The 14,248-nt window shown below is 39.5% G+C and overlaps 1 protein-coding gene across 2 annotated transcripts in view; it reads right to left on the reverse strand.

Annotated features, from left to right (window-relative positions):
* Positions 1–384: 384 nt before the first annotated feature.
* The window catches only part of CNOT10 (CCR4-NOT transcription complex subunit 10), a 33,106-nt gene continuing 19,242 nt past the window's right edge, over positions 385–14,248 (reverse strand). For both annotated transcript variants that reach the window (XM_042043584.1, XM_042043585.1), the window contains 8 exons: positions 13,502–13,678; positions 10,792–10,872; positions 5,976–6,089; positions 4,486–4,616; positions 3,679–3,714; positions 3,450–3,577; positions 2,139–2,214; positions 385–679 (listed from right to left, as the gene is read on the reverse strand). In XM_042043584.1, coding sequence (XP_041899518.1) covers positions 525–679; positions 2,139–2,214; positions 3,450–3,577; positions 3,679–3,714; positions 4,486–4,616; positions 5,976–6,089; positions 10,792–10,872; positions 13,502–13,678 — 898 coding nt within the window. In that variant the 3' untranslated portion in view covers positions 385–524. The remainder of the gene's footprint in view (positions 680–2,138; positions 2,215–3,449; positions 3,578–3,678; positions 3,715–4,485; positions 4,617–5,975; positions 6,090–10,791; positions 10,873–13,501; positions 13,679–14,248) is intronic.

Here is a 14,248-nt window from a genome sequence, read left to right on the forward strand (position 1 = left end):
CAAACCCCAACTTTTTCCTTATAGCCAGGCACACACTTCCACTGTACCTGCACCATTACATGTTTCTGCTGGGCAAAGGAAAACCAGGGAGAGGAAAAAAAAAACCCAAACCAAACTAAAAGGCCAACAGAAACAGGTTCCCTCTTCTTTGAGGAAGAGCATGGCTCATATGTGTCAAAACAGCAGCCAACACAATAGTTCAGCTGCTATTGCAGCAGGACTTTAGTTCAGGTAAATGGTTCTCTCCACTCACTGCTCTCCCCTCTTATTCTATTCAAAAAGAGCTGAATTACACACTTGGATAACCTTTTTTTTTGGTAAATAAACTACCACTCCCATTCAAAGCAGCTCCCAATCATTCATGAAATAACCTTTACAAACAAGTTTTTGGTTTACATCTTTTATTAAAAATTTACATAAACAAACACACTCCAGCAATTTGGGTATTCAGGTGTCCTAGGTTAAAAAAATATACAAAATCCCAAGCCCTCATGATCAGGGCAGCAGCAGGTTAAAGCACAACCTCACTTCCTTTGAACAGTGGTGAAAGCTGGCATCTGAATGGGCTGGAGTGAGTGGACTGGCTGGAAAACAGGCTTTTTCCGCATGTCAGAGAGTGTTTTCACAGAAGGGAGCAGCTGGTTCCTCTTGATGATCTGCAATGCCAGCTGCGTGTTACCTACAAGACAAGTTTCCATTAAAAAACCCAAAATACCATTTTATAACACATGAATTACTGTTCAGGGACAGAGCTGATGAGCCAGCCCTGGGCCCAGGCCAGGTACAGCAGCAGTCCTTCCTCTCTACTGAAATGCTGACATGGCCAGGAAAAGCAGTAGACAACAGTAAATTTGAAGAAAATAGTTTTGATTGAGTCCACCTATCCTTAACTGAAGACCTCACGCTTTTACCTCAGAGCTGGAAGATGCCAAAGCACCTTCTAATTTCCCAAAGGACACCTCTTCTCTCTCCCAGCTGCACAGCGAGGCTCTAGCTCTCACACAAAATGCCCTCACACTGTGACATTGCAGGCAGAAATGCAAATGCCAAGGGGACAAAACATGTTTTTAAAAGAAATATGATTTTCAACCGTATGTATGGCCCATCAAATAACCACCAATATAAATGGAAAACTTACTCTTCGTTAAAAATTAAACTTGTAAAATTACAGGAGAAGAGACACTGAGTTCTGAGGACAGTGTTCCTCCCTCATACTTTTTTTCCACTGAAGTTTTCGTTTCAGAGGAGCTGCACCATTTTGTTGTCATTTATAGAACAAAAAATGTCTTTAGCCTCTTTCCGTTATATACTTGGAAGGAGGTGAGGGATGTAAATCCCACTTCCTACTCTCTTCTGCTCTGTACATCATTGTTGCGGAAATAAAGGTTCCCAAAATTCTAATTTAGAGACATCTTTGTAAGAAAAGCTTTACAGAAGTCTCAATTCCAAATGCAAATGCTCAAATCCTCTGCCTGCCTGCAATGCAACGTCACTGAAGGGGAACAGGCACACAGAACATTTCACAACACTTGGATATTAAGTGCCCCTCAAGGGGCACAGGTCCACAACCGAGACAGCTTCAACCAGCAGCTGCACGAGGTCTGCTCACACTGCAGAATTCAAGTGCAACTTTTCCAGTTTCCCATTATGCAGAGCTTTTCCCTCATACAAACACAGTGAACCTTCAAGAGGAAGCATTTTGGAAGAGACAATTATCATTATTACAAGCTTTGCTGCCATACTTGCTACACAGGCCTTGACAAGGCTTCTTTGGGAAACCTGGATTGTGGTTGCCTTTTAATGGAGAAAGCTTTCCAAACCCTCTTTTTAGTATAAACCTCATCAAGGGTTTCACTGAGCCTATCTGAGACCACTGACTTCTGCACAAAGTATAGAAAACTTCAGCTCAGGAAATGAGTGTTTAGGAAGTCTGGAGTGTGTGAGAACAGGATGGCAATAAACTATGGAAGTGAAGGTGCACATGCATGGATCCACAGCAGTGTAAAATGGAGCCGAGGCAGGGCCTAAAGGGTGTCATTCAAAATACTGGCACAACTCTATATGGAGTAGGAATGATGACTACTGCCCTCCTCCCTTTGTATCCCAAATTTAGGTTGATGGAACATTTCCCAACTTACCATTCTGTAATTCAAGATACACAGCCAGCAGGATGGCCTCTGGAGGGATCTCTTTGGGGTGGATCAGTGAAGCAGCCTTATTGAAAAAGAAGAGGGCGGGGAGAAAAAGTGCTTAAGAGAAAGATCCAGCACAAACAAAGTGCCCCTTGACAAGATTGCTACCACCATCTCAGGTAATAAAACTAACAATTCATTAACTAAGATCACATTTTTTCAAACTAATACACTCCATCAGGTTTAAGCATGCAAGGAGAGACTACAAGATTCTCTACACAGCAAGATTGTTTCACACTAATTAGCAGGACCATCTGCTGTGTGCTTGTGTTCATATGGATCTGTAATTCTTGGGCCAGACTAGTGTGGTTTCCTGGTGAGGTGACAGGTGAAGGTAACCTCCACTGCTCCAAAGTTCAGCATCAAAGTTAACAACAATCATTCATTAGTTTTCCATATACAACCATTTTTCAGCTATGAAGTCAATGAATTTATTGTAGATGCAGAGCCCCACTATATTTTACATCCATGGCTGGCCTTGGACTCCTTTGGGCTTTACACAGGTGTTAGAGCCCAAGCACAGACACCTGCCTCATCATAAGAAGCCTCAGGAAGAAAAAGAACCAGACAACTGCCCTAAGTAGCTGAGAGCCTCAAGGATTTGAATCTGTTCACATGCACAACTACTGTGAAATAATTTGGAAGCTGCTGTTTCAGTTGGTAGCTCAACAATGCATCCAAGTAGTCTTCCTGACAGACAGGAATGGCTGCAAAAAGAAACATCATGACTGAAAGAGACAGGTCCCAGACATGAGAAGGACCAATTGATGTGACACAGGCTAAGTGGAGACAGCATTTCAAAAGCAGTACTTGAGAATTCTTGGGACAAAAGGCAGACAAGGAACAGAACTGCAGTTTGTTCTCACAGCTCTAAAGACAATAGTTCTGATGGTGAGTTATTAAATGACTAGGGAAAAAGCCTTCTCTGAAATATAACAATTACTACTAGACCATTAAAAAGACCACAAAAAAACCCAAATAAACCAGCAAACTTAGAAAATATGAAAAGGCTTCCTTAGTCACCTTCCACTGTTCTGACATGACCTAAGGAAAAGAAAATGCTGCACATAGTGGTACTGAACTTTTTACACAAGTAAGAAGTTTGGAATTCTTCATTTTGTTTCTAATAGAGACTGCAAATAAGGAGTCTGCAAATAAACTTGGGCTGTGAAATCACCAGAATTTGCTGTGATCTAAATGGCACTTTTAAGGAAGTACATTTCTCCCTAAAGGTGCCTTGAGATTTGTTTTTCATACCTGATGAAGACACTTTCGAGCTTTGTCATATTCACTCCTCAAGCAGTAAGCACTTCCAAGGTTAAATAACATCATTGTTCGTGCAGACGTGACCGAACTGGGGTAACACTGTGGTGTCTGCTTGCCAGCTGCAATGAAAAAAAAGTAAAAATCTTTTTTCTCTTACACTTCTATTCCAACTGGCCAAGTAAGTTCTTGTACTCTGCTAAATACAGTGGTTGGTACTTACAAGACTCCATTGCCTCATTCTCTCCTTTGTCAGACCCTGCAAAGAAAAAAAACACCAAAAACAAACCCTGTCATATTCTGTGACCTTTTTTAAAGGTTATTACAAAAATAATACAAAGATACAAATTTTCTGCTTTCTTCATGGTCTGACATTAAAGAGGGAAAACAGATCAGTTTGCTCAAGAGTTTATGTCATTTAAGACTTCCTATCTTCAAGTGTTGTGCTTTTAGATTTGCAGATGAGTATAGGGAAGTTAAACTGCAGACATGTCACTGGAATCAGAGCTCTGTAGACTTCACTATACAGATGGGTTCTGAAGTACTTTCCTCTTACAGAATACACACTCTCGCCAAGAAGACTAAGATACAGATTAACTAAGTTCTCCCCAGTCCTGTATCACACTAAGGTAGATTCCAATGCAAAGCCTGGTTTAAAGACCAAAAAGGTGAAAGAGATGGTATGAAACCCAAACTTAACCATAATAGCACATTTAACAAAAGCAGCTTTCCAAAGTTTCCTTCAAACAAGTCAGAATACCACAATATACAGTCCTATTGATGCTACAGAATTAACCATTTCAGAGGAATGACAAACAGGGAAAAGACACACAAAACACAAAGTAGGAACTGAAGCCAGGAAAATAAAAACACAACAACAAACCCACAAACAACACTCTCCCCCACCCTGCAATAACCTACAGGTCTTAAAACAAAATGTCTTAATCATCATTATATTTGTGTCTAGAAAGTTACAGCAGGAAGGCAGCTGAAAGCATAACCAGTTATAATGAAGTGTGGATGCATTAACCTTGATCCTGCTCATTTGAAGAGATCCCAAGGGAAACATCAGTGACATTCTCAGGGTTCAAGTGAGTGATGGCATCAGATATTCTGTCTAGAGAGATGAGAGCTTCTGCTGCATACAAATGCCCGAGAAACCTACAACAGCGAAGGGTTAGGGTACAAATGTCAGCACAGCAATCCCCACAGTTTGTTATGTGAGTCAAGCAATGCAGTTTTTAATGTGAGCACATGGGAACTATTACTGGGAACACTTGCATGGAAATTAACTTGCTCATAAGGTATTGTCATAATACCCAGTTCTACCATTTACTGCTTTTAGGCACCAAAGTTATTAAAAAAAACAACACCTGAATAATGACAATTCATCCATGCACAGGAATTACCATTCCACAGTGAAAGTACCTTGGTGTGGCTTTATTCACAGAATTAAGAAAAGCTACCCCAGAATATTAATATATCTACAATTTAAAGTGTTACATGACTTTACATTCAATAAAAATGTATTTTCCTGGGACCAAGATACACACCTCTTTGTCTTTGCAAAAAACCTGTCATTTAGCATTTCCTTCATTACATAATGGTAACACAAAATTATGTGTTACCTTGCAAACTCCTCAAAGATCCTGCTAATACAGTGACTCTGCAAAAGCATGAGCTCCTGCAGTAGTGTCAAGAACAGGAGCCAAAGAATTTAATTGGCATGGACCAGTTTAGAGCATGGTGCCAGCATATAAAAATAAGCATGAGTTACCTTTGCTTTCCACAAGTACATTACCAGTTTTGAAAACTGTTAGTACTGTAAAAACCTCTGCTATATTTTATCCTGTGTGTTAAATGCACAAAGTCAGAAGGATGGGGCTAAAGTTGCCTTTTTTGAATTTGTAGAGCTGTATGAGAACTGGGGGGTAGAAAAAGAATGCACTTTGAATATCCTTCAAAAAAGTACAGTGCCAAATGAGAGGTGAACAAGAGAAACTGAAGAATGGAACCTATATAAGCAGCAGTCGCAGCTGAAGTGACAAGTCCTGCACACACAAGATCTGGTACCCTGAGTGACTGAGCAAACCTTCCCCTCTGAGGCTGTAGTTTCATAAGTGACCTTTCAGCAGCGTGGGTTTGGGCTGATGTTGGCTACCCACAGCTGCACATCCCTGCCCCTTGTGCTGGGCCAACACAAGCACATGCAACCCTACAGTGAATCACAAGAGAGACCTAATGGTCCTGCTGCTGCATGGGACCCAGAGCTGGAGAAACAGCAACAGAAGCAGCAATAGATTCCAAATTATGTGGAATTCGTGCACAAAGGAGGGAATTCATGTTCCTGCGTGTCAATGGACACTTAGTCAGGGCTTCAACAAGAACAGGAGCAGGCCAAGCAATTCTTTGCATCAGATACAGAATTGGCAAGCAACTACAGACACTGGAAGCTTCAACTCAGAACTCTCCAGCAAAAAAACAGGGCTGAGGGAGAAGAAATGACCCCACCAGACTTACTTAAGAGACCCTGACAGCTTTGGTTGCTGTAGAAGTTTATCTGCATGATTCAATGCCATAAGATTATCCCCCAAAGCCAGAGCCACATAAGCACTGCACGCAAGGATCGAGCACCTGGAAGGAAACAGACAAAAAAAAAGGGGAGGGGGAGAAGCCATTATGTTAAATGGAGAATTCTGTGATTCCAAATACACTTGTTAAATTTTCTTTCTTGTTCAGTGCTAAAGAAATAAATCAAACTTTCAATAATGACTTCCCATCTAACTATGAAGTAAATGAGTTAGTGTTCATTATTTATGGGCTCAATTGTTCTACCAGTATAAACCAAGGATCACCATTGCGTGCTCAGTAAGATCTTGCAGTTTTCATCATAAATAACAGACTAAAAAAAGATGGACTTCACCATGTGTCATTTTTCTCATGGACAGTTTCCCTTTCTCACACTCTTGTTATTGGTCTTGCCTTGGACTCTCACTTGTACTCCTCTGCCCTCACCTTCTGTTGTAGAGAAGAGTAGCAGATTTCTAGATTTCTGTAAGACACAATCTACAGACACACAGTAGCTATCAATTAAGCTGTAATGTATTTCACTCTTCTATTGTACAATGTCTGCACACAGGGAGATAAACACTGGAGAATTTGGCATTTCCAGTTTTGTGTTCAGTTGAGAGCTGTAACCCTGTGCCAAGACTCTGACTGATCCGTGGCATTTCGTTGCCATCACAGACTTGCTTATCTTTCCAAAACCAGAAAATCTCTGGCAGTTCATCTAATGAAATCTGAACTACTCACATTTTCCATCTTCAAACAATAACCCCACGTCAGGATGCCATCATTAGGCCAAGGTTCACACTTTGTAATAGCTCCCCCCCCCTTACCAAACACTGTTCTTGGGGATATTTTCCACTTGGTAAAACATCATTCAGTGCAGGCTGCCTTGTCCTCAGGGCACAAGCCTCTGCCCATGATGCCCTGCTGTGAGCAGGACTCTGTTCTTCTCCAGGGAGGACAAGTGGATGCTCTGAGTGGGGTCACACGTTGGGAGTGATGGGAGGAGAGCCGTCAGCTCTCCCGCTGCTCGGCGGGCTATTATTGCGCCAACCTTCTGGCAACTGTCAAGCCCGCTTTCGGTCCAGCAGTAAGTCATGTAATTCATGGCAGGACCTGGGGTGCCTTTATTCCCCTTTCCCAGGAGGCATGCTCCTTAATTATGCACAAGCAGGATAAGAAACTTCTCCAGTGTTTCCCCCTACCCCCCACTTCCTCTCCACCGTGCCCAGATGTCACATCAAATCAGAACACATACAAAAGGTTGAGAGAGGGAGAGGAAAGCTTCCCCAGCTCAAGTCCCAAACCTAAAATATTTCTCAAAGGTTGTGACTGGGGAGGGGGATGGAATGGGGAAACAAAATTTTTGTAATAACAGCCTGCTTCTAACTAACCTCTTTTTGTCTCTGCCTCAAGGAAGTACACTTCTAAATCAGTAGAGATGCTGAGTGTCACCCTTAGTGCAAAATACCCTTAGACAGGTATTCAGTCAGGGCCTGCGGAGTTGGTTGCTACTGCCCTTTACAGCAATGTGTCTTACACTTCCCACAACTTTCTTGAAGCCTATTTTTATTTCTGCAAGTGTAAATTCGAATACAAGATGTGCTCCAATCACACAACAGGATGAAACCTGCTCCTCTGCTCTAAGGACTAGTCACTATTTGGGCCACGTAAGAGCTAGCAAAAGCCTTCCGCAACAGCCATCTGAAGAGGAAAACATACAGGTTTCTTCCCCTGCAGTTGTGTTCTTGCACTTGGATCCATTGTTGAGTTGGCTGAACCAAATGCTCAGGAGAGCTGACAGCCAACCGGAGCAGAAGAATTGCACCACAAGGGAATAGACAAACTAGTTTTTCACCCCAGTCAGGATTCTGACAAAACTCCACAGGTCGCCTTTGAGCACGGCAGACTTCCAGCATCACCGAGCCTCCGCATGCCCTAAATAAAACTGCCTTTGCACTAGGAAAAAGAAAAATGTTTTTTTAAACTGCCAGATTATGTCAAACAGCCTCTTGTGTAGGTTTAGGCAACAAGATTTGTCAGCCCACACAGACTGCAAGTTTATGGAACCCAAACTCCGTTTCTGACTTGCCTTATTTCTCAGGGAAATGGCAAGTCAGAGCAAATCCAGTTCTTCAAAACTTAGTATGAAGGCACCAAAAATGACACTTCAAAACCATCAAGAGAACATCACTAATCTGAAAAAATTTCAAATAGCTAAGCCCAACAATGGATACAAACTATTTACTTTTTATGTTTCAACACAGGCAAACAATACAAAATATGAAGAAATACAGAATGCAGACTGAGCTTACTCCAAAGGGAACTTCAGCACCAGCAAAGGGGAGATGGGGAAGAACTACACAGTGGCTAAGAGTGAGGGAGAAGAGAGTGAAACAGCTGTGAGTGATAATCATTGTAAGTTTCTAGTATTGTGACAGGGACAAACAGACCGCTGCAACCTTTAAATGGGTAACTGAGGCAAAACTGGGTGTGGAGAAAATGAATGATCAAATTATTCCTTTATCTGCTTTGAGGGGAAAAATTAAGGTTCTCACACAAAGACCTTCAATCTAGGGAGAATGACTACAACAAGGTCTGTTGCTGTCCATCTCAACTTTTACAATAAAATCCACAAAATTTTCCAAATGTAGCACTGTGATCTACCAGAACTTCTTTACTCTTGATGCATCCTAACAGTGTTAGGTTGTGGTGTGTAGAACATAGCAGAGGCTGAGAGCAGAGCAGGACAACGTGCTTGTCCAAGGATAAGAAGCAGCAAGGAAAATTGTTTAGAACAAACTCAGAAGAAAAATCTGGAGTTTCTACTTCCAATGCATAAATTCTTAGCAATGATTGGTCTCCTCAGACTTCTGCTTGTTGCTTTTAAAACCTTGCAGTTGAATTACTGCTTATTATGACAATAGTCCACTCAACCAATTTGTGTACAAGCACCAAGCAATATATAGGACATGTAAACCTTTTCTAGATTATATTTTTAGCTTTTAAAAACTGTTCAGGGGCAAAGGTAAGTCAGGCATTTTCAACTCTTACAAGGATGCGCAACTGTATAAAATCATCCAAGAAAAGCATTCACAGTCCCTTTTCAGTTCTAGAAGCAGGTTTTTCAGTCCAGTGACTTAGCAGGAAAAAACTGAACAGACACTTATTCTTTAGGATAATCCCTGACAACATCCAGAATCTTTTTTTCTTCATTTTCCCCGACTCGACAAGAATTTCCATTTTCTCACTTAGCTCCTTAGTGAGCAAGGCTACAGGAACACACTATTTACAATATAAATATACAAGATTACTATTTGAGTGTAACGTATTTTGCTTTTCAAAAATATCTTCAGAAGCTTAGAAATAGTTTCAGCAGAAACACTTTCTAGGAATGTGTAGTCCTCTAGATTAAACCAAAGCAGGTAGTAGGAGAGAAAAAAAATTTTTTTTAAAATCAATGCTTTTCCTTTCCTTATATGAATGAAGTTCTTTACCAGAAGCAGCTCACTGCTTGCTGAACTGCTAGGTTTTTCCTGACATGTTGTCAGATTTCATCAGTAGATAACAACAGATGATTGTGAAAGAAAAGACTACGTATTTAAAAAAAAAAAATCACAAAGTGACACCACGTAATTTTGACATGTGGCAGCCACATTTTCAACAGTCAGGAGGAGAAAAAACCCACAAAACCCACAAGCAACCCACATCACTGTTTTCAATCCAGCGTGTTTCATTTGGAGTAGCGCACTCTTGTACCACTTCAGAATAAATAACTGACGTCGCCTCACAGATTCCTCCTAAAGTGCTTTTAAATGAGTACAAGAAGATTTGCTACACATAGTGGAGCAAAGGAAAGGTTAAGCTGGTCATTATGAAACATAGGTTACCTGGGGTTAGGCTGAAACAGAGTGTTTACCTAAGAGTTCAAGTAGGAAATTACTGTATGCTTTGCCCATAATGGAAACTTAAAACAGATTTCTTTTTTCTAAACAGGTGCAAGCTTTATAGTAAGAGATTTTCAACGGGCTGGAAGCCACCTGAAACAAGTAACATTGCCAGTAAATGGTAATTGTTGGGGGAAAGTAAAGAGGCTCCAGACAATATGATACTTATTTACACACAAGTGAGTTATTCTATCTGGAGAACACTCAGACTCCTGAACAAGCAGTTTAAGGATCTTTGAGAACACATAAGGAATCTACAGTGAAATTTTACCTATGTTTTTGCATTGGGAGGAAGTCAAATGCCTGGACAGAGGCATTTTTACTTTCTATTTTATGCAAACTATGGATTTATTCTGGCTGAAAGGAACACCATTCTCATCAGTAAAAGCAGCTATGCTGCTTTCCACTTTCATTTTTTTTCCCATCCAATAAGCAGATAATGTGGGGACTGAATTCCAAACTAGCCTTATCATGGCTTTAAAAGGAAAAGGTACATACAGTAATTTCCATCCCTTTCTACCAATGTCAACAGCCATTGTCAGGTTTCTAGCTTTCTCTTACGGGACTTGGTACTTTCAGCTTTGCCCGATATGTAATGCCAAACTTACAATAGTGGGATCAAACAGACTGATCTACCTAAATTGAAATTCTGGATGATTTCTATTTGTTCAGATTCAAAGCTCAGAAAAAAGGAAGCACACACATTTGAAAAACAGATTACCAGTTACAATTCAACATCCCAAGTGCCTACAGAAAAACCTAGGAATCACAATTAAGGAAGAGGCTTATTTAGTGGTGAATATTTTATGTTATTTACTTGCCTTAAATTCTCTAATTCCTGTTTCTTCAAAGGCGAAGAAGGAGGAGCTGCAATGAATTTATCCCCTTCATGACTTTTATTGCTAGAATAAAAAAGTGTATTATTATAATAAGTAATTTAAAAATGGTCAGTGTATTTATTCACTCTATTTAAAAGAACATAAAAAATTCTGCAGCCTAAAATAGAGGGAATTGAAGTTATTCAGAGATTGAGGCACATGCTCTTATCCTAACCATTCTATTTGAGAAGGAAGAAGTGGGACACTTGCTGGAAAGGATTTGACTGACAGACCAAACAACCCACACCATTCTTCACAGCCTTGAGCTATTTTTGAAGTTCAATGTAGGATAAACATTTTTAACTGGAGGGACACAGAATTTGCTGCATTTGTAGCTTCTCTTCTTTTAGCCTGTAAGAAAAGCAGTAAACTAGTTCTCTCTAGACATCTTGAAAACTAGTTACATAAACATTCTAGAAAGATAACCCACAAAGTGCTACAGCTTCCTTTAGACTTCTAGCTACCCTTTATTACAAAATGTCCTTTTTTTTTTCCAAATAAAATTCCACTTTCTTAAAATTTCACCTTGGTTTTTTGGGGGAGCATTTGGGGAGTATTCATTCTATTTCAGAAGTATGAAACTTCACCCTCCAATAAGCTGAAAGAATCTCCTGGAATGAAAATTGAAGAGACAGCTAATGGCTGTATCTTGGTAGTGAGAGACACCAAGGTCTAAAAAAAGATTTAAAAGAAAATTCAGAATTGAAACTGAGTCTGTCCACTTAACGAGAACTTTTTAATTTACCAGTTTCACATCTGTCTATTACAAATAGGTAAGATAACTCTAACATTCAAAACAAAGAGCAAAAAACTCCAAGGAAATTCATACTCAATACTGCTGTAGAGTATATACTTCATGCCTTTACCAAAAATTAGATTAAAAAAATACCCTTAGCCACTGAAAGTATTTGCTGTTTTCTTCTGAATAAGAGAAGAATCTGCCTTAAGAGTCAGCTTGCTCAATTAGTGGGATTTGCTTTAAAACCATCCTGTTTAATTAGTGTGATTTTCTTCAAATGCCTTGTATGTTCTAGTGTTCCCTCACAGAGGTTCCCTTGTCCGAAGGAACAAATCCTTAGAGAACCTTTCAGAATGTGACACACAAATTCAAGAACAGCCTCCTTTGTTGTGGATATTTTGAAATTGGCAGTGACTACTGGGAGATATGAGGGAGTCCTTTCTTTAGCTTTTCTTCAGCTGAAGAAGCATCTGGTTTTGAAAGCAGAAGGTAGCAAAGGATCATACAGGGCATGTTTTCCTTTCCTCACTCCTACAAAAATAAACAAAAAACACCCCAACACAAAACAAAAAAGGAGGTCTTGTCTGAGTAAGGGCCACCATTCTGTTTTCATCACTGCCCCTCAGTGAGCCCCAAAAGCTTAAAATTGAACTCCCATTTAAACCAGAGAAGCTTCATCTCAATGGGCTGCATATATACTTGCCAGAGGAGTTAGATCACAACCTCCAACCTCAGTAAAGAAAAAAGGAAAAAAAAAACCGAAAGCAAAGAGCCAAACAAAAAAAACCCAACAACCACCCCCTCCCCCCTCCAACTTTTGTAAGTCATATGGTCACTTGACAAGATAGATTGTAATTGGAAAAACAGAATTACAGAGAACAGCTTTCAAATATTGTTGTAACAGTAACAGCCACTAACCCCTAGCCACAGTCCATCTGCAGGCAACCCCACAACATATGAGGATGCACCTTGTGCCTACACAACACAGTGTGTGTGCAGTAAATCCTGCCTTCTGACAAATGGATCTTATCTTCTTAACATTTATCTGTACTCAGGTCTGACAAAGCCAGCGTGTTTTTTCATTACTCTCTAAGTAGCTCAAGTTCTACCACAGACACTTTTTCCAGATGAGTTATTGTAACATTTCCCCTCAAAATGGTCTTTAATGAAAGTGCAGACTATGATCAAAAGTTACTCTTCAAAAGGAAGTCCAGAATGTATGAGATGATGCAATAAATTAAACCACCTTCCTTTACCATGCACTGTCTGCAAATTACGTTTTCTGAAACCTTAATGACAAAAAAAAGTTTTTCTTAAACTCTTTTCTGCAAAATATGATTTATTAAGCAATAGCTCCATGCTGGTTTCCTACTTCACTTTCTAAATCTAGATTCCCATTTTAAAGCAAACACAACAAAACATACTAAGACTGATGAATGTCAAATTTGATCATGGGGAAATGTTTACAACTGAGTTGCCAGACATTCATATATATATATATATATATATATATATATATATATAGAATCAAGTACACAGCGCACGTGCGCACACACACAAAATCACTGTAACATGTGAAACTTCACTTACAATTAGAGAAATACCAATATGCACAGCAGGAGGGTGTGGGAAAACACAACATTTGCAGCACAGAAAAAAAGATGGCCAAGGGAAAAAATAATTTCAGTGTTTAATTTAATAAAAGTTTTTAGGGACAGCAGGAATCAACTCAGTATTTTATTCTTAAATTAAAACAAGCAGCTAAACTATTTCTTTGAATAGTCCAACACTATTAAGAGAATTTACAAATATGTTCTATTTTTCTGCTAGCCAAACAGGGTAAGTAGCAGACACAGACTGTCAGCCCAGGGTTACTCTGGACAAAAAGAAAGGTTTATATTCAATTCTGTTTACCTGCATGCTTCACTGCTTTCACTGTTTTCTGTATTTCCCCCCAGCTGATTACTAGTTTTAGATCCATTTTCCTGCTTTGGCTCCTGTTGATCTTCTGGCAGCAGCAGCAAGGCATTTCTTAGGCAAATTGCTGCAAACTCCATGCTGGCTACAGGTATTGCTGATGACTGCCCATCACTTAAAGAGACAAAGAAGTTGACCAATAAGAAGCAGTCCTACTACATTAAAAATAAAAGCAGAGCTCCAGAAATATCTGAATGCAGAGAAAATTTCACCCTAAAAATGTTAAATAATGTTTTAATATAACAAGTTTAATTTATGAGGACATAGTATCTTGTTATTTTTACATATTGAAAATACACCATGATGCCCAAATAGATTCAACCACATAATTTCTTGATTTCTTGATTTCACTTCCTGAAGTTTTATGGCAGAGCGACTAGATTCTTCCTGCATTTTTCTAAAGTGGATAAGTGAAAAAATATATATTTTAAGTGAGAAAAAGAGGACAGATTTAGCTATCTGAAAATATAAATTTCAGATAAATAAATTTTAAACTTTAATGCTCATCTTAGTTACCATAAACACACAGTTAAGCCCTCTGCTGACCATCACAGAGGCGGCACAAAACAATGTTTAAGACTGACCAAGCATTTTAGCATGCCTCTCTCTTCACTACATGAATAAACAGTTATTCCACAACGGTTTTAAAACCTCTGATAAACAGATATATATCCTTAACAAAGG

The sequence above is a fragment of the Corvus kubaryi genome, unplaced genomic scaffold (assembly GCF_017639235.1).
Source record: "Corvus kubaryi isolate FWS band 111438036 unplaced genomic scaffold, C.kubaryi_AGA036_p1.0 37398, whole genome shotgun sequence".
NCBI classification, from domain to species: domain Eukaryota; kingdom Metazoa; phylum Chordata; class Aves; order Passeriformes; family Corvidae; genus Corvus; species Corvus kubaryi.